This window comes from Adiantum capillus-veneris, chromosome 8 (genome assembly GCF_014529385.1).
Source record: "Adiantum capillus-veneris isolate H3 chromosome 8, ASM1452938v2, whole genome shotgun sequence".
Lineage (NCBI taxonomy): Eukaryota > Viridiplantae > Streptophyta > Polypodiopsida > Polypodiales > Pteridaceae > Adiantum > Adiantum capillus-veneris.
The window spans coordinates 26,141,750-26,160,388 of record NC_140938.1 but is presented as its reverse complement, the minus strand read 5'-3'; the positions used below and the strand labels follow the sequence as shown (position 1 = coordinate 26,160,388).

Sequence of the window (18,639 nt, the reverse complement as noted above, 5' to 3'; positions counted from 1 at the left end):
TCAAGCAGCAAGGGAGAAGGGAAAGACTGCCTTCTACAGAGATGGTTGGGTGGTGATTGTAGAGTGGCGCTCCACATGACGGTGCGAGACCTATGGGACCACACTCAAAGTTGCCACCTGGAATTGTAATGGATCTATGCGCCTTGATGTGGGTGCTTTTGAGGATAGTTTTACGGGAAGAGACATCGTCTTCTACTCTGAGACACATCAGGCCCCGGGGCAATCTATGCCTCACATTAGTGGATATAGATGGGAGACAGCCTATAGACAGGAGACACGATCAGAGCACAGAGGGCGGGGCTCAGGAGGTGTGGCAGTGTTATTCAGGAGGAGTTGCAGCCATTGATACATATAGCCCGCAGGGATGAGCAAGCTAGGTACATGTGGGTGAGATTGAGAGCAGAGACGGGCAGATATCTTTACATCGCTATTTGCTACTTTCCCCCGAGTACGTCAGTTTATGCACCACCCAGAGGACAGTCCCCCTTCTCTATTTTGGATGATGACATATGGGAATTCACCTAGAGATGGTGACATCATCATTCTAGGGAATTTCAATGCTAGGACTGCACATCATCAGACAGTCTTTTATGATACTTCAGAGGAGATGCTGAGAGAGTTGGATGATGCAGAGACGGGCCTATCCAGATTATCACAGGATGGAGAACACACTGAGTATGGACGACACTTGATAGACATGGGGACTGCACATGGATTGGCCATCTTGAATGGACTACATAGATTTTCCGCTGCGGGAGGTTTTACATGCTTTCCACACAGACATGGAGCGAGCACAATGGATTATGTCATGGCACAGCCGAGCCTCATCTCCAGTATCCAGGATCTCACGGTTGGACCCAGACCTGTTGGTGTGGCAGTGGACCATGCTCTTGTCTCGTTGACCATCTCTTTTCAGTTTAGTGTAGCACACAAGCTACGGGCAACAGCCCCTACTCGCTACACCTTCACGCGGGAGACGGATTTTGTATACATAGATGGGATCTACAGACACTTGTGCAGAGAGGAGCCAGGGCGACCTTTGGAGGAGCTTACTACTATACTGACACAGTCACTACATGAGGCAGCAGCAGAGGCATACCCACATATCCAACCTGAGCATGCCCCAAAACAGCTGGTATGATGAGGAATGCCGGGGCACTAGAGCTAGACTTCAGAGAGAGGTGCTTTTGGGGGGCATCACTCACAGACAGTCACAGATTGACTTCCGACGCCTAGTGTGGCGGAAGAAGAGGGCATTTTTGGCTCGCCTAGAACAGGATCTATACCAGCTATTCTTGAGTCAGGACTCACATGAGGCATGGCGGCTCTTTCATGAGCACTCCCCCCCCCCTGCCATCACTTCTACAGAGGCCTGGGGCCAGTAGGCATCATCTCTGTACACAGTTCCTAAGCAGCCCCCCCTTCCCGACCCCCCCGATCCATGCCCACACACATGTGCTTTTTTCACCGCTGAGATGGTCAGAAAGGCCATTGACTGGATGAGGACTGGGAGAGCATATGATCATGATGGCTTAGTGGCTGAGCATTTCACGCATGCCAGAGATTTACTAGCAGAGCTTCTAGCAGTTATGTTTAACCGTGCCATGTGTGAGGGCTTGCCTGATACTTGGAGCCTATCTACTATTGTACCTATCTTCAAGGCGGGAGACCCTATGGAGCCTTGGAATTATCGCACTATCATGATTGGACACACATTGGCACGGTTGTACGCATCTATTCTTGAGCAGCAGCTGAGTAGATGGGCAGAGAGACGCGCAGCTGGGTAGGTAGGTTTCAAGAGGGGTTTTTCTACTCTTGACCATATCTTGACACTCAGAACCATCATTGAGGAGGGCAGATTGCGTGGGAGAAGGATCTGTTGTAGCTTTGTGGGAAAGCATTTGACACAGTGCCCAGAGCTAGATTGATGCGCAGATTACAGCAGATGGGAGTACCCACTGAGCTCATTTGGGGGGTCATGGCATTATACAGGTCAGTAGGAGGGCAGGTACGCACCCCAGAGGGTCTATCCACATCGGTTTACTCCACTATTGGGGTGAAGCAGGCTGCCCGCTCTCTCCTACTCTATTTGGTATGTATGTGGATGAGGTTTCTGACTACATTGAGAGAGATGGGGATAGAGGTGCACAGTTGGCAGGGACATGGATTCCACTTTTGTTATATGCTGATGATATTGTGTTGATCTCCGACTCTCCGGAGGGGATGCAACGTCACCTGGATGCTTTGCATAGGTTTGCCTAGGAAAGTGGTTTGTCCGTCGACCTTGGTAAAACCAAGGTCATGGTCTTTAATACCAACCCACAGTGGATCAGGAGGTCAGCGCCAGCATTCACATACGGCCAGCAAAAGGTGGAGTATACAGATGCCTACACTTACCTTGGAGTGGTATTCAGTGGGCCAGCATTTTCATTGAGGAGGGCAGCAGAAACTAGATTGACCAGAGCCCATGCAGCATTAGGTAGATTGGAAAGGATGTGTTCACAGATTCAGTTTCAGGAGCCTCGGACGAAGCTCTGGCTCTTTGACACTTTGGTGGCTTCTGCATTGCTTTATGGAGCTGAGATTTGGGGACCTTCACTGGATCATCACGGGAGGACAGGCCGCAGTGATGGATGGGGGGACCTCTGGTCTGTATTATCTCGAGGCTCATTAGAGCCCAAGGCTTCAGTACCACGTGCTATTGTACGAGCAGAGCTAGCTGCCCCCCCCACTAGTAGTTGAGGCGCTCACGAGATCTGTCTCCTTCATACACCGCATGTGGGAACTTCCCAGAGACAGATATGCACGCCTTGCGCTTGAGTCCTCTCGACAGTTATCCATGCAGGGAGATACAGCATGCTGGTATGGGGAGATGACATCATGGTTTCAGGCACATGGGTTCAGCATAGACAGATTGCCTCCCTTCCACTACTCACTGGATGCGCCCTCTCTGACTCTCACACAGTCCGAGATCACCAGGCTCATTCGTCAGGACTTGACTCAGCTAGACACCAAGAGGACATGGATACAGCCAGCGTAGGAGCTGGGCACGAAGATGGCTTTCTACAGAGAGCATCTCCTCCAGCTTACGGAGGATGGTTTTGTGACGAGGCCGAGATACATGGACACCCACTTGTCTCATGGGATACGATGTGCTATTGGCCAGATATGCACATCCTCACACCGGCTGCGGATCGAGACTGGGAGATACAGCGGAGTACCAGCAGAGGCCAGGACATGCCTCCTGTGTGACATCGAGCCTAAGACAGAGTTGCACTACACATGCCACTGCCCCGTCTACTATGAGATACGAGGCCGCTTCCATTGCTTGTTCAGAGAGGGCTTTGGACCATTCTCTAGAGTCATGCAGTACGAGGATCAGAGATGCCTGGGTTTGTTTTTGTTCGAGCTGCGCAGACACAGAGAGAGCCTGATGAGAGGAGAGGCTAGCCAGTCTCAGAGACAGATCACAGATTTCTTTAGAGCTGCCACTTGACACCAGGAGGAGTTACTACCACAGCAGAGCTCGTCGCCTCACACCAGAGGCACACTGATCGACCGAGCGACTGAGCTGGGGAGATCCAGACGCCCACGATTGCGGAGGACTACACAACATTGACGGAGGCTGCATCAGAGGATTCGGATCACTTTGGCTCGACATGCACGACGCCCGGTCAGACTACTGACCATGGAGGAGATTGATGAGATCCGCCAACGACCGATGCTGGATCTCCTGTGATCTAGCTATCCCAGCTAGCTGTTTAGCTGCTTAGTTCACACCTAGCAGTTCAGGATTCCATATATTTTATTTTTTCATTTTGTCATTTTGTCATCTTGTTACTCTGACTTTGTATGAGATCTACCACATTGTGTCTCATAGGTCACTTTGGCCTTTTGAAGACGTTAATATAACATTTCATTTCATTTCATCTCTCTCTCTCTCTCTCTCTCTCTCTCTCTCTCTCTCTCTCTCTCTGGCTTGAAGATCCATGACTTTGAGGAGTCCAAGATGCTACACCCCTTGGATAAAAGACGAGTTGAGAGAGTTTAAAGCATGGTGACTCCCACTATATATGGTTGCCGTCTTCTCCACCTACGATCACAGCACCGTCTCGTTATCTCTATTGAATGGCACAGCGGTTATCATTAATGGGATGGCGCAGTGGCCCAATTCATATGACAACATGTTAATGTTGAAGCATGACAAAAAAGTTGCTCTTTGGTTATTTTGCCAGGTTAGAGTTTGTGGAAGATTCTTGGGCGATATTGTGGTTGCCCTCTTAGAGCAAGTTCAAGAACAATTTCAACAACACCACCAATCATGTTTTCTTTACTTGGCTAGTGAAGTCATGAAGGTTAGTCTCTCAAATAAGAGTTCAATATGGAGGACACGTCTGATAACTCAGTTACAAGTCCAATTTGAGTTGCAGGTATTTTCTGGGGATCAGTCTTGTGGTGTCTACTTGGGCAACCTTGTATTTGTACTCTTTGGGCAAGCAATTAATCTTTTGTCAAGCATAGAGGTAACCAACCTTGCAGAATTCTTTTTAAGTGTGCTCTTAACCATTGGTCTACAAATCAAATTGTTTTAATTCCTGTTTCTAGATGTTCACGGCACATCCAGATATAGCAGATGACTGCTTTCTCTTGGCATCAAGATGTATAAGATATTGCCCACATCTGCTAGTTCCAACCCCTGTCTTCCCGGCTTTGATTGATTGTGCCATGACCGGGGTCACCATTCAACATAGGTACGCTTTCTTTTTCGGTAGAAGTAACTTTGAGGTTTTACTTTGGGGATTGTGGCGCACACAAGATTCTTCTCCTGAATTTTGTGTTTTTATGGCAGAGAAGCATGTTTTTCTATCCTCACCTTTCTTCAGGATATATTCAATATGTATAACTCAGTGAGTGGACAGCAGTATAGAGATGTTATTGACTCTGTTCTGCTACCGAGAGGTCCAACTATGTGCAGAATCCTGATCGGTGCCTTGGTTGGAGCTGTTCCAGAATCAAGAGTGGAAGAGGTAAAGAGTCTTATCTCATCTTTTCTTTGTCCATTGTGATAAAATCTGAACTTATCACATTCGGCAGGTAATGGGAGTGATTCTATCTTTGGCACAATCGTATGGAATGAATGTTGTGCAGTGGGCAGAAAACACCGTGCACCTCATTCCTGCATCTGTAGCCTCGGAGGAGGAGCAGAAGGCATTTTTGCAAGCCTTGGCGTCAGCAGCTTCTGGCGGAGGAGAGTCAGCAGCGCTCAGGAACTCGATTGAACAACTGTCTGATGTGTGTCGGCGTAGCAAGAAGTTACTTGAGCTGGTACAAAGTGTGTTACGACCTCATCAGCTGGCACTAACCTGCTAAGTTATATAACTCAGGGAAAGGATTCTGAGAGCCTCTCGTAATCGTTCATACAAGGGACTTGCGGATACCCATCCCCATCCCCATCCATGTATTGTAAGTGAGACCCAAAAAGTTAGAATTCTTTCTTCAAGAAATCGTATGGGCAATGTCTTCCATCGTTTCGATTTTCATTTTTTTCTTTAGACTTTATTCTCTACCTTCTTCCACAAGTATGGGCATATCCAGTTGTTGTTGAATGAATGATTTGTTTTCAAGCGAAGCCATTAAGTATCATGTATGGATAAAGAAGTCAAAACATTTGCCACTCACTAGCATCCTCACTTCTTTTCGGGATAAAAGCTCTCACATGCTCTCAAGTGGGCATGCACTTTAAATGCTAAATCTACCTTAGCCTACTTGCTTTGACTTATGCTTCAATAGCTATTGGCTTCCCCCATGCACATGTATATATATCTACTAGCTCTAGTTGGAAAAATACTTATCGAGACGTTCAAATATTCCTTTATTGGATGGTTTCTAAGGTTCTCTGCCCTACGCATGTTGGATATGTCACACAATATTGCTAAGAGGTGATGGCAAGAAGCTCCTACTTAGAGTAGCCAAGTGACACAAGAAGCTCCTACATAGGAGACAATAAGCGTGACTATGACATCGACTCCTCAATGACACATAAACATCAAGTGGTACGTTTCTTTTTTCACCACTAGCACCTTTCAGCTTGAGTGCTAGAACTTTTGGATGATTTTCCTTTTTAAACCAAATTGAGAATGCTTGCAACATTGCCTTTCATTGTCGGCATTGCCCAATCATGTGGTGGCAAATATTTCATTCTTTTTTGTAGATAAAGGCTTTTGTTAGCTTTGTAAAAAGCCATTGGCCTCTTACAAAGGGATTCAATGCACAGTGATGACCACCATACGCAATAAACAGTCGATACGTGACCAAACCTTTTTAGGTGATAACTCAATTAAATAAGCCAATTGCCATCCAAGGTACAAATCTCCAATTAGTATCTGAAGACATTTGTAGATTTCAATGCACAGTTGTAAGCTACTCATAGTAACCTTGCAACCAATGCCAAAAAAATTTGAAGTATGTTGTGGAAATAATTAAGGATTCAACCATTTTGTTCAAGAGTGAGAACAAAAGGTAGTAAGACTAGTCTCCTATTTAGAGCATCATCCTTCTGGTCACATGTTGAAGGATAGTATCATTTGATTACCAAAAAATCCATTTTGATAAATACTTTCAAGGCAAGTATAGCTTACATGCCAAATGCAATTTTTTTATCCATTTGGAGCTAGCATGGATTTCCAAGTGCTCATTTACTATGCCAAGAATTTCTTAAATACATGTTCGGCCTCTGGTCATGGCTCAAGCTAGTGAAGCACCACAAAACACCCAATCCACTAGATAGGTTCAATCACTTTCTCCTTTAATCAATGCTACATCTATTGGAGTTGCAAAAAAATCCAAATGAGAGCTTGTTAAAGTTGATAAAGTATTTAAGGATCTTTGAAAGAAGTAGGTGATATTCTTAGCAAAACTCAACAATGTAGAAGTAGCACCTAAGGACCATGACTTTGTATGTCTACCATGACTTCTTTCCAAATGAATTAACCCAATTGCGACGAAAGAGGAGTGGACCATGAAATGAAGCTCAAAGGAAGAGCTGGTCTAGTTGTTGCGAACCCCTACAAGATGTCAGTCCTAGAAGCCAATGAGCTCAAAGATTAGCTTTGGTTTTTACTAAAGTAAGGATTTGTCCAACCCAGTGTTTCATCATGCAGTACTCTAGTCGTCTTTTAAAAGAGAAATGGGGTTCTCTTAGGTTGTGGATAGATTTATGAGACTTAGATCATTTGATAGAAAAATGTAGCACCTCAATCAAGAATTGATGAATTGCTAGACCGTCTACACAAAAATAGGCCTTAAGATTGGAAATTACAAGATAGGGGTAACAAAAGAAGCTTTATCCAACACATTTTCAACTCTAGGTATGGGCATACAAGGTGTAGTAAATTGTCTACTAGGTTGACATAAGCCCTTGCTATGTTTAACCGATTAATGCCCTTGCTACCTTCAATTGATTAATGCAAGATAATTTAAAGAAATAGCTAGACAAATATGTGCTAGTGTTCTTTGACGACATCCTCATTTATTCTAAGAATGTGGTGGAGCATAAATATCATGTCAAAGATTTCTTGAAGCTTCTCTATGAGCCAACTCTTTGCAAAAAAGTGTAAATGCATGTTCTTTGCCAAGTAAATTGAGTATCTTGGATTCATTTTCTTTACTAAGGAGATAGGTGTTGACCCAAACATGTCAAGGATATAGTGAATTGGCCTAGAAGAATGTCAGACAAATCCATGGATTTCTAGGAATCAATGGATGGAACAAGATTTTTATTGAGGAATATGCCAAGATTGTTGCACAACTAATTAAGCTCCTTACAACAATAGCAAGGTGATATGATGTGAAGAGCAAATCCATCCATAACTTTGAGAAGCTTAAGGTAACTTGAAAAGTGCTACTCAAATTGCTTGACTTTTGAGTTAGAATTTTAGGTGGTCCAAGATACAAGTGGGATAAGAATTGGAGGGGAACTCCAATAAGAGGGGAGAAGTCGATACACATTTAGGAAGCTAAAGGGCTATCAAGAATTACTGGAAGCTATTTAATCTTTGAACACTAGTTCTGTAATCGAACACTAAAGTGTCTTGAGACATTTTAGTGCATTGTTTTCCCACCAAGTTGTTGCATTTACTTTATGAAGTTCAAAACACATTTTGCACGCCTTGCTCATACTCTAGTTAGATTATGAGGTGAAAAAAATGGTAAATTTCTTTATTTCAAAGTACATGGTCCTTAAGAGATTGGTGAGATTTTAAGTTAAAAATTTGATCAATATGTGAATGTGTTTTGATCATAAATTTCATAAATTGCTTGTAGCTTCTCAAAGAAATATAGTTTGTCATGTTTGCAAAGTTTATCTAAGACATCAACCATAGAAAACAAAAAACCAAGCTCCAACCTACTTTCCATGCCAATTTTAAGTTAAATAAAAACTTGTAATTTTCATAATATGGAAAAAGAGGCAAATTTTGAGCTTATTAAGCTCTTTTCAAGAAATCAGTATGTTCTACTCCAAAATTATAATCTTCAATCACCCTATATATAAAAACCAACAAAGTGCATATTTTTGGGGCTCCAATCGCCCATAAACATTGAGAATACATGCGCACCTTTACATCTTTGATGTGCAAAAGTATTTGAAAATAAATAAGTTTCCTTAGCTACCATGAATTGAAGGTTGCACATGTCCCAATCATGCCCATGTTACGTGATTTGATATAATTTATTGATATTTGCACAAAAAAAAAGAGCTTAAGCCCATTTCTCTAGCTAACGTTTCATCAAAATAAATACAGCATTTTTATGATGCACAGGTTTGTAAATGCACAGTTTACTACTTTCAACTCACATAAACGTCAATATTATTAGATTATGCATTAGCTGTATAGAGTGAGTAGACATATTACACTATGCAACTTGTAATTATTTACAAAGAAAGTTTTATTTTGTGTATATAAAATTAGGTGGGAGTAAAAAAGGTGGTCAAATTTTTATTCTCTTCAAGTACTTTCATCGAAAATGGGAACATATAAAATTTCATTTGAACAAGCTTCTGTTTCTTAGACTTTATAGTTGTCCATTTTTTTTCTCAAGACCTTTCTAGCCATATACAACACCTTATGTAGATATTTATTCTGCACATAAAATTGGGTGTCTTAAATTATTATAAAGGTAGTGTCAAACACGTTACTTTTTTCCACATTTTCATGCTTTTACTAAGATTAACAAAAATGGCTTATTAGACCTTTACGATTCATTATTGAATATACTGACACAAAAATATTCTAACACGTGAAACATTGAGCAACAACTATATTTCTTCGTTATGTGTTACCATATACATGTGGTAGTGATGTGTGTGAACACATTTAGGACCGTCGGGGCATGTTTTCCCTTACCAGGAGGTTTTTTCCCATGTGCATTGTATTACGTCCATCACTCTAGGGCTAACTTATCTTTCCATTGCACATTAAGTGATACTACTCTCTGTTGTGTGCCTTGAGCGTCCTTCGTCTTCTCCAAGCTATGTGTTTTCCTGGAACCCTAATTCCACCAATTGATATCAGAGCAGGTTGCATCCTCCCGAGCTCAATCGCCAGCACACCCTTGCTCAGAATTTTCATTTGAGCTCATTTCGGCCTCCATTTCCATTATAAGCAGTATTGTGTGGACTGTTTCGTCATTTTGTGAAAAATTTATGTCAGTGTCACTTTTAGCATAGCAGGTCCCTTACAATCTTCTACGGTTTGTGCTATATAGCACGGGTTGTTCCGGCTCAGTTCCTCTTGTTTTTGGGCAGTTTTCACATCAGTTGCAGGCATTTGCCATGGCTGACAATAAGACAGATGTGTTCAAGATGTTTGCTACTAAGGATAAATTGGATGGGGACAATTACCCTATGTGGGTTGCAACATGTCCTTGTGTCAAAGGATGTTGGGAATATTGTGCAAGGCATTGATGTGCATCCTAGTTTTGTGGATACAGGTGATGTTGAGGATGTTGCAGGTTTTGGTGCCAGGATCGCTGGTGTTAGAACTGTTTTGCCTACGGCTAAGCGGGCTCGTTGGGATGTAAGAGATGCATAGGCTCATGCATTGATTGCTTTGTCTGTAAAGCGCACTATTACTCCTCACATTCATTCAGTAAAATCTGCAAAACAGGCTTGGGATATTATGGATGGTTTTTATGCAAGTCGCAACAATGAAGCTATAATTGTATTATTATGTAAAGAGTTGGAGTCAAAGATTATGCATGAGGAAGATGAAATGGACACTTCCTTGCTGGTGTCAAGGATATAAATGAGCAACTTATTTTTGCAGGTAAAGTCATTTTTGATAGTTCCCTTATGCCGATTTACTTCATGCTTTGCCAGATTCTTACCAAACTTGCTAGCACTTGGAGACTTATGACCCAAGGAAATCCTCAAGTTGTCAAGTTTGTGCATTATGCACGTTGCTATTGCAAGATTCACTTTTCACAAAAAAAACAAAACTAAACAGCATGCAATTGAACAGACCTTTATTGTTTGTTACTCAAAGAAAAAGTGGTAACAGTAATGTAGCCACTTCTCATGGTTCTTCTGCGAGTGGAAAGGCAACTATTCCTAATGCTTCTACAGGAAGCACTTCGTCTAGAAATTCTAGTGAAAAAGGCAAAAAGAAGATGCATTGCCATTATTGTAAAGCTAACGATTACTTGATCAAGCAGTGTCCAAAATTAAAGGCAAAAGAGGCTAAGAAGAAAGAGGCTGGTTCCACTACAAGTGCAGTTATTGTTGAATCTTCTGTGAAAGGAGATTGTGGTGTTGATGTAGATGCAGAATGGGCAGAGTGCACTTCTGATCCTTCTGTCCATGATGCATGTATGTCAATTTTTGCAGATACTCAAAGCACATTACCTCTCATCGTGACTTGATACCTCTCTCGAGGATGTCCCTCATGGGAATGCAGTCACTTGTGCAAACAATGTCTCTTATCCAGTCAAGGGAGTTGGAAAGATTGTGCTTCCTGCATCAAATCATAGTTCTTTCACACTTGTTGATGCATTGTATGTACCTGGGATCAAGAAGAATCTTTTGTCTGTATCTACACTTACTAGACTTGGATTTGTAGTCAAATTTGTGGATGATAAATGTACAATACATGATCTTAATTTCGGTGATGAAATTGTTGTATCTAGCATTTTATGTCGTGGCATGTGTAAGCTCACTTTGTATGACAAGTGTAGGTAGAATTTACAAATGTAGTTGTGGATTCAAAGGCTATTTCATATGCAAAAATTTGGCATGCACGTTTTGGCCATCTGAATTTTGCCAGTTTGTTGCCTTTGCATCTGCCTTGCAGAAATCTGACATGGTTGCTTCTTTGCCGCCTCATGAAGCACCTGGCAAACATGTTTGTGAAGGTTGTATTTTGGAAAAGATGCAGCATTCGAAGTTTCCAAAGGATGGTTAAGTTAGGGCTTGTAGCTTGTGCATAGTGATGTTTGTAAACCCATGCAAACCCCGTCCTTGGGCAATTATCTATACTTCGTGACTTTCATTGATGATTACTCAAGGCATGCATGGGTGTATCTGCTTAAAGCAAAGTCCTAAGTATTTTTGTGCTTCAAACAATTTCTAGCTATGGCTAAAAATGTCTCGAAATGTATGATGGGCACGTGCACCCTCTGTTCACATCGAGGGGGGGAGTATATCTCTCATGAATTTAATGTATATTTGGCTAGTCATGGGATAAAACACCAATGTACAAGGCCATATACACCTCAGCAACATGGTGTAGCTAAGAGAAAAAATAGGCCTCTTACGGAAATGGCACAATGTATGGTCAAAAAGTCAAGCTGTTCCACATTCATTTGCCTTGAAGCTATCATATGTGCCACTTATGTACTTAACATGTGTCCTACAAAAGCTTTGTAGTCTATGACTCCATATGAAGCATGGCATGATGAGCACATGCGTATTTTTGGCTATTTGTCTCATACTTTGGTGTCACAAATGCAGCACAGAAAATTGGATGATAAGGTCGTCAATTGCATTTTTGTTGGTTAGAGTGCTGAAAGCAAAGGTTACAGGTTGTACCATTCACAAACAAAGCGTATCTTGGTTTCATGGAATTTCGTGTTTATGAAAAATTATGTTCAGTCCTTGCTACCATGTACTAGAGACAATAATGTAAGCTCGCATGACATTTAGGGCAATTTGTTGCCTCTTTTTAGTGGTAAAAGTTCGAATGTAAATTCCAATGAGGAAAATGTACAGCCTATGGGTGCTTCAAAAAATGCTATACATCAGCCTATTTCTAATGCAGATGTACTTGATGTGGAGAGGACTAAGGATGAGAAGGCTAGAGGTATGCCAAAATGGCTGGTGCATACTTTGCGTGACACGAAATTGGATTCACCTTTGTCTAGTCATACTCGTTCAGGCTCTCGCCATGCATCTTATGCATCATATTGCTATGCTTTGGTTGTTTCCAATTTATGTAATGATAAGGAACCTCTATCTTTTGATGAAGCACAAAATTCAAAAAATTGGATGGCTACCATGCAATCAGAATCTGATGCACTTATAGAAAATGACACATGGACTTTATGTGATTTGCCTCCAGGCAAAAAGGCCATTGGTACAAAGTGGGTTTACAAGTTGAAACGCAAGCCATATGGTGAGATTGATTACTATAAGGCTCGACTTGTTGCAAAGAGTTATGCACAACAGAAACATATAGACTATGAAGAGACTTTTGCTCCCTCTTGTCGTATGCCTACTGTACATTTTCTATGTGCATTGACGGCTCATTTTGGTTGGGATGTACATCAATCAGACATTGTTACCACTTTCTTGAATGGTGACATATTTGAGGAAGTTTATGTAACCCAGCCTCGTGGTTTTGTCAAGAAAGGACAAGAGAATAAAGTGTGCAAATGTAAGAAAGTTTTGTATGAGTTGAAGCAACCTCCTCGTGCTTGGTTTACACTCATTTGGTCAAATGAGGCTTTCGTAACACTCCAACAAAAAGCACTGTGTATGTAAAGCATGAGGGTGATGTACTTCTCATTCTCCTTCTCTATGTGAATGATTTATTGATCACTGGACCAAATGAGAGACATATTGTTGAGTTTAAGGTTGATTTGAATGCTACTTTCAAGATGAAAGATTTGGGGCTTTGCATCAATACTTGGACATACATTTTAAGCAGTGTGATGGTGGTATTCCCTTGAGTCAGACAAGTTACATAGAGACATTGCTATGTAAATTTGGACTTGAGGATTGCAAACCTATTGCCACTCCCATGGAAATAGGTTTGAAATTGAGTCTTCATGATGCTGGTGATCTTGTCGATGTCACTCTTTACCAAACTGTTGTTGGTTGCCTTATTTATGTATGCAATAGGAGGCCGGATATTTAGTTTGCAATTCCACAAGTCATTAGATTTATGCATAGCATAGGGTGTAAACATTGGCAGGATGTCAAGAGGATTTTTTGCTACTTGAGTAGCACTTTACATCTTGGCTTGTTTTATCACGGGGGGAGATCATTGCCGCCAGATTTACATGCTTTTTCGGACTCAAGATTGGGGGATTGTTTTGACATGCAAGTGTCCACAAGTGGTTTTTGTTTCATGCTCGACAGTTCATGTATCTCATGGTTGAGCAAGAAACAACCTACTGTAGCCACTTCTAGTTGTGAGGTCAGCTGAGTACATGATAGTCTTCATAGGTACGGTTGAGTGTGTATGGCTCAGACGCCTCATGGCTGATTTGGATGTTGGACATGATACTGCCGACACCATCTACACTGACAGTCAGAGTGCATTGGCAGTTGCAAGGAACCCAAATTTTCATGCTCGCACAAAGCACATTAAAGGTGCATTACCACTATGCCAGGGAGAGGCTCTTAGCAGGAAAGATCGGCTTGGCTTATGTGCCAACACAGGACAACCTTGCAGATCTTTTCACAAAGGCATTGTCTCGTGAGAAGTTTGAAGCTTTTCGCAAACCTTTGGACTTACTCCCCTTCGTGGACTGATCATGTCCTCAGGGCATGTGCGAGCTCTTGTTCATCGCATCACTCCCAGGGGGGGATTTGTTACCATATACATTTGATCGTTACAATATACATGTGGTAGTGATGTGTGTGAACACACGTAGGACCACCGGAGCATTTTCTTCCTCACTAGGAGGTTTTTTCCCCGGTGCATTGTATATACGCCCATCATTCTAGGGCTAACTTATCTTTCCATTGCACACTAAGTAATAGTACTCTCTGTTGTGTGCCTTGAGCTTCCTTCATCTTCTCCAAGCTGTGTGTTTCCCTAGAACCCTAATTCCAACATTATGTCCATTCATTTTTTCTAAGGTTTGTGCCACCAACCTTTCTAAACTGTAAGACTGCAATTTTGGGCCAGTACTCTTTATGAGTGTACTTCCACATCAATTTGGGCTTGAAAATTGCAAGGATATATATTACAAAAATACTATAATAAACCAATTCAAAATTTAGAAAAGGATTTCATGAGAACAATTTCCATTGCGCATAGCATTTTATTGAAATCGTAAAAGGGGACATTTAAGTGTCCTTATTTGGTACCAAACTACCAATTCTGTTTAAGCTTTGGATGCACTACTTACTTGGACATGGGTTTATGCTCAACATAGATTGTCAAAGTGTGAAATGGAATCTAGCCTCAACAAGAGGGAAAGAAGATAGATTGTCACTCCTACCAAATATGACTTTGAGTTTAAGTATACAAAGAGTGTTGGAGTTATGGTGGATGGTTGTACAAGGGTGTTTATAGTTCAACCATCTAGGTATAACCCTAAAATTTAAAGCATGAACTTGTACAAAAGCTCCTTAATGCTTCAATTACAAGATTGAATCATGTACAAGTCCCTTAATGCTTCAATCACAAAGTTTATATCAAATAAAAAAAGTTATCGAATTTGGAAACTCTTTTTTGTGGCCCTTCCTTTTTGAGAGGATCGTCCTCTTGCTTGAGTGGTCCAGTGACTACACTCTTGATGACCAAACATACTGCATGTTAGGGTGACCCTTTTGTGAAAAATAGGAAGAACTTGAGGCCCAAAATATTGTAGGACCAATATGCTTGATGTGATTCAAATTGGTTTTTGGCTTCAAGGACCTTAATGAGGTGAAGGTCGGAGCTTTGACCGCCAACAAGTGAGAGATAGTTGGTAGGAAAGTGTTGAAACTCCATGGACATAGGGCCTTTGGTTGAGATATATAAGATAAAAGAGGCCCTAAGGACTTTTGGAGGTACTCCAAAAGTCCTTAGAGCCTCCCCACATTGGATGAACCCTTACACACAAAGTGCTAAATGGAAAGCTACTATCAAAAGTAGAAATGTCTACCAAGAGCCTAGAGAAATGGACATTGTGCGCTTGGGTTGTTGAACACGTGAAGAAGCTCTTTGGATCACTTTAATCATAGAAAGTGTCATGTAGATCAAGGTTGGCATGCTTGAGTAGGTGAAGTCAATGGTGAGCACGAATATAAAAGTAATGCGAGAGGTCATTTTGATTCTATGAGAATATTTGGATAAAATCTTTGAGAGGGACAAATCACTTACTTTGTTCTTGCTTCAGCCTTAAGAGCTTGGGCTATAGGTATTTATGGGGGAAGCACAAACCCATAACATGTTTACATGTATGCATTATGGTTATCAAGAATAGGGAGATGCCGGAGTCAATGCCTAAGGGCTTCATGTTACCATATACATGTGGTAGTGACGTGTGTGAACACACTTAGGACCACCGGGGCATTTTTTTCCTCACTAGGAAGTTTTTTTCCCCGATGCATTGTATATACGCCCATCACTCTAGGGCTAACTTATCTTTCCATTGCACACTAAGTAATACACTCTCAATTAAGTGCCTTGAGATTCCTTCATCTTCTCCAAGCTGCGTGTATTTTCTTGCAACCCCAATTCTAATAATTGGTATTAGAGCAGGTTGTGTCCTCTCGAGCTTAGTCGCTAGCAGCTCCAACACATGCCTGCTCACTTTCTCCGAATTCTGTGAGCTTTGGCGAGCATTCGTAGGTCGACAAATATTATGGGTGATTTCGTAGAGCTCGGGCTGCTGAGATTTTTGATTCGGGCTCATTTCGGCCTCCGTTCCCACTACAAGAAGAATTGCGTAGGCTATTTCGTCATTTTGTGCAAAAATTCTATCAGTGTCATTTTTGGCATAACAGGTCCCTTTTGGAATTAGGGTTGCACAGAAACACACACAGCTTGGAGAAGACGAAGGAAGCTCAAGGCACACAATAGAGAGTGTGTTACTTAGTGTGCAATGGAAAGATAGATAGCCCTGGAGTGATGGGCGTATATACAATGCTCGGGGGGAAAAACCTCCTAAAGAGGGAAAAAATGCCCCAGCGGTCCCAGTGTGTTCACACACATCACTACCACATGTATATGGTAACAAATCCCCCCTGGAGTGATGCGGTGAACGAGAGCTGGCACATGAGTAAAGGGAAGTGCCATGCCCTAAGGACATGATCAGTCCACAAAGGGGAGTAAGCCCAAAGCTTTGTGGAAAGCTTCAAGCTTCTCACGAGACAATGCCTTTGTGAAAAGATATGCAAGGTTGTCCTGTGTTGGCACATAAGCCAAGCTGATCTCTCCTGCTGAGAGCCTCTCCCTGACATAGTGGTAATGCACCTCAATGTGCTTTGTGCGAGCATGAAAATTGGGTTCCTCACAACTACCAATGTGCTCTGACTGTCAGTGTAGATAGTGTTGGCAGTGTCCTGTCCAACACCCAAATCATCCATAAGGCGTCTGAGCCATACACACTCAACCGTAGTTGTGAAGACTGCCCTGTACTCAGCCTCACAACTCGAAGTGGCCACAGTAGGTTGCTTCTTGCTCAACCATGATATACATGAACTGCCAAGCATGAAACAAAAACCACTTGTGGACACTCGTGTGTCAAAACAACCAGCCCAATCTGAGTCCAAAAAAGCATGTAAGTCTGGCAGCAATGATCCCCCCTTCGGATAAAACAAGCCAAGATGTAAAGTGCCACTAAGGTAGCGGAAAATCCTCTTGACAGCCTGCCAATGCTTAGACCCTAGGCTATCTATGCATAAATCTCCTAACCTGTGAGACTGCAAACTGAATATCCGGCCTCATGTTGCATACATAAATGAGGCATCCAACAGCAATTTGGTAAAGAGTGACATCAGCAGGATCGCCAGCATCATGTAGACTCAACTTCAAACCTGTTTCCATGGGAGTGGCAATAGGTTTGCAATCCTCAAGTCCAAACTTACATAGCAATGTCTCTATGTAACTTTTTTGACACAAGGCAATACCACCATCACACTGCTTAAACTGTATACCCAAGTAATGATGCAACAGCCCACAAATCTTTCATCTTGAAAGTAGCATTCAAATCAGCCTTAAATTCAGCAATATGTCTCTCATTTGGTCCAGTGATCAGCAAATCATCAACATAAAGAACCACAATGAGAAATACATCACCCTCACGCTTTACATACAATGTGCTTTCTATTGGACTGTTACGAAAGCCTTGTTTGACCAAATGAGTGTCAGCTTTCTCATACCAAGCACAAGGAGATTGCTTCAACCCATACAAAGCCTTGTTACATTTGCACACTTTGTCCTCTTGTCCTTTTATGACACAACCGCGAGGCTGCGTTACATAAACTTCCTCAAATATGTCACCATTCAAGAAAGCAGTAACAATGTCTGATTGATGTACATCCCAACCAAAATGAGCTGCCAATGCACATAGAAAACACACAGTAGTCATACGACAAGTGGGAGCAAAAGTCTCTTCATAATCTATGCCTTTTTGCTGTGCATAACCCTTTGCAACAAGTCGAGCCTTATGGCGATCAATCTCACCATCCGGCTTGCGTTTCAACTTGTAAACCCACTTCGTACCAATGGCCTTTTTGCCAGGAGGCAAATCACATAAAGTTCATGTGTCATTTTCTATAAGTGCATCATATTCTGATTGCATGGCAGCCATCCAATTTTCTGAATTATGTGCTTCATCAAAAGACCGAGGCTCCTCAACATCATGTAAACTAGACACAGCCAAAGCATAACAATCTGATGCATAAGATGCATGGCGAGATCCTGAACGAGTACGACTAGACAAAGGTGCATCCAATTTACTATCACGTAAAGTGTGCACCAGCCATTTTGGCATACCTCTAGCCTGCTCATTTTCAGCCCTTTCCTCATCAAGTACATCATGTACATCTGCATCAGTAATAGGCTGATCTAAAACATTTTCAGAAACCCCCATAGACTGTACATTTGCCTCATTGGAACTTACATTCGTATTTCCACCACTAAAAAGAGGCAACAAAGTGTCATAAATGTCCTATGAGCTTACATTACTGTCTCTAATACATGACAGCAAGGGCTGAACAGAATCTTCCACAAACACTACATCCCGAGAAACCAGAATACGTTTTGTTTGCAGATGATACAACCTGTAACCTTTGCTTTCAGCACTATAACCAACAAAAATACATTTGATAGCCTTATCATCCAATTTTCTGCGTTGCACTTGTGGCACCAAAGCATATGCCAAACAACCAAAAACACGCATGCGCTCAATAGAAGGTTTTCT

At 42.0% G+C, this 18,639-nt stretch overlaps 1 protein-coding gene across 9 annotated transcripts in view; it reads left to right on the top strand.

Moving 5' to 3' along the window:
• Positions 1-5,674, top strand: part of MOS14 (ARM repeat superfamily protein) — a 223,380-nt gene extending 217,706 nt beyond the window's left edge. For all 9 annotated transcript variants that reach the window (XM_086517695.1, XM_086517694.1, XM_086517699.1 and 6 more), the window contains 5 exons: positions 4,236-4,355; positions 4,431-4,523; positions 4,606-4,751; positions 4,850-5,027; positions 5,095-5,674. In XM_086517695.1, coding sequence (XP_086373821.1) covers positions 4,236-4,355; positions 4,431-4,523; positions 4,606-4,751; positions 4,850-5,027; positions 5,095-5,370 — 813 coding nt within the window. In that variant the 3' untranslated portion in view covers positions 5,371-5,674. The remainder of the gene's footprint in view (positions 1-4,235; positions 4,356-4,430; positions 4,524-4,605; positions 4,752-4,849; positions 5,028-5,094) is intronic.
• Positions 5,675-18,639: the final 12,965 nt, after the last annotated feature.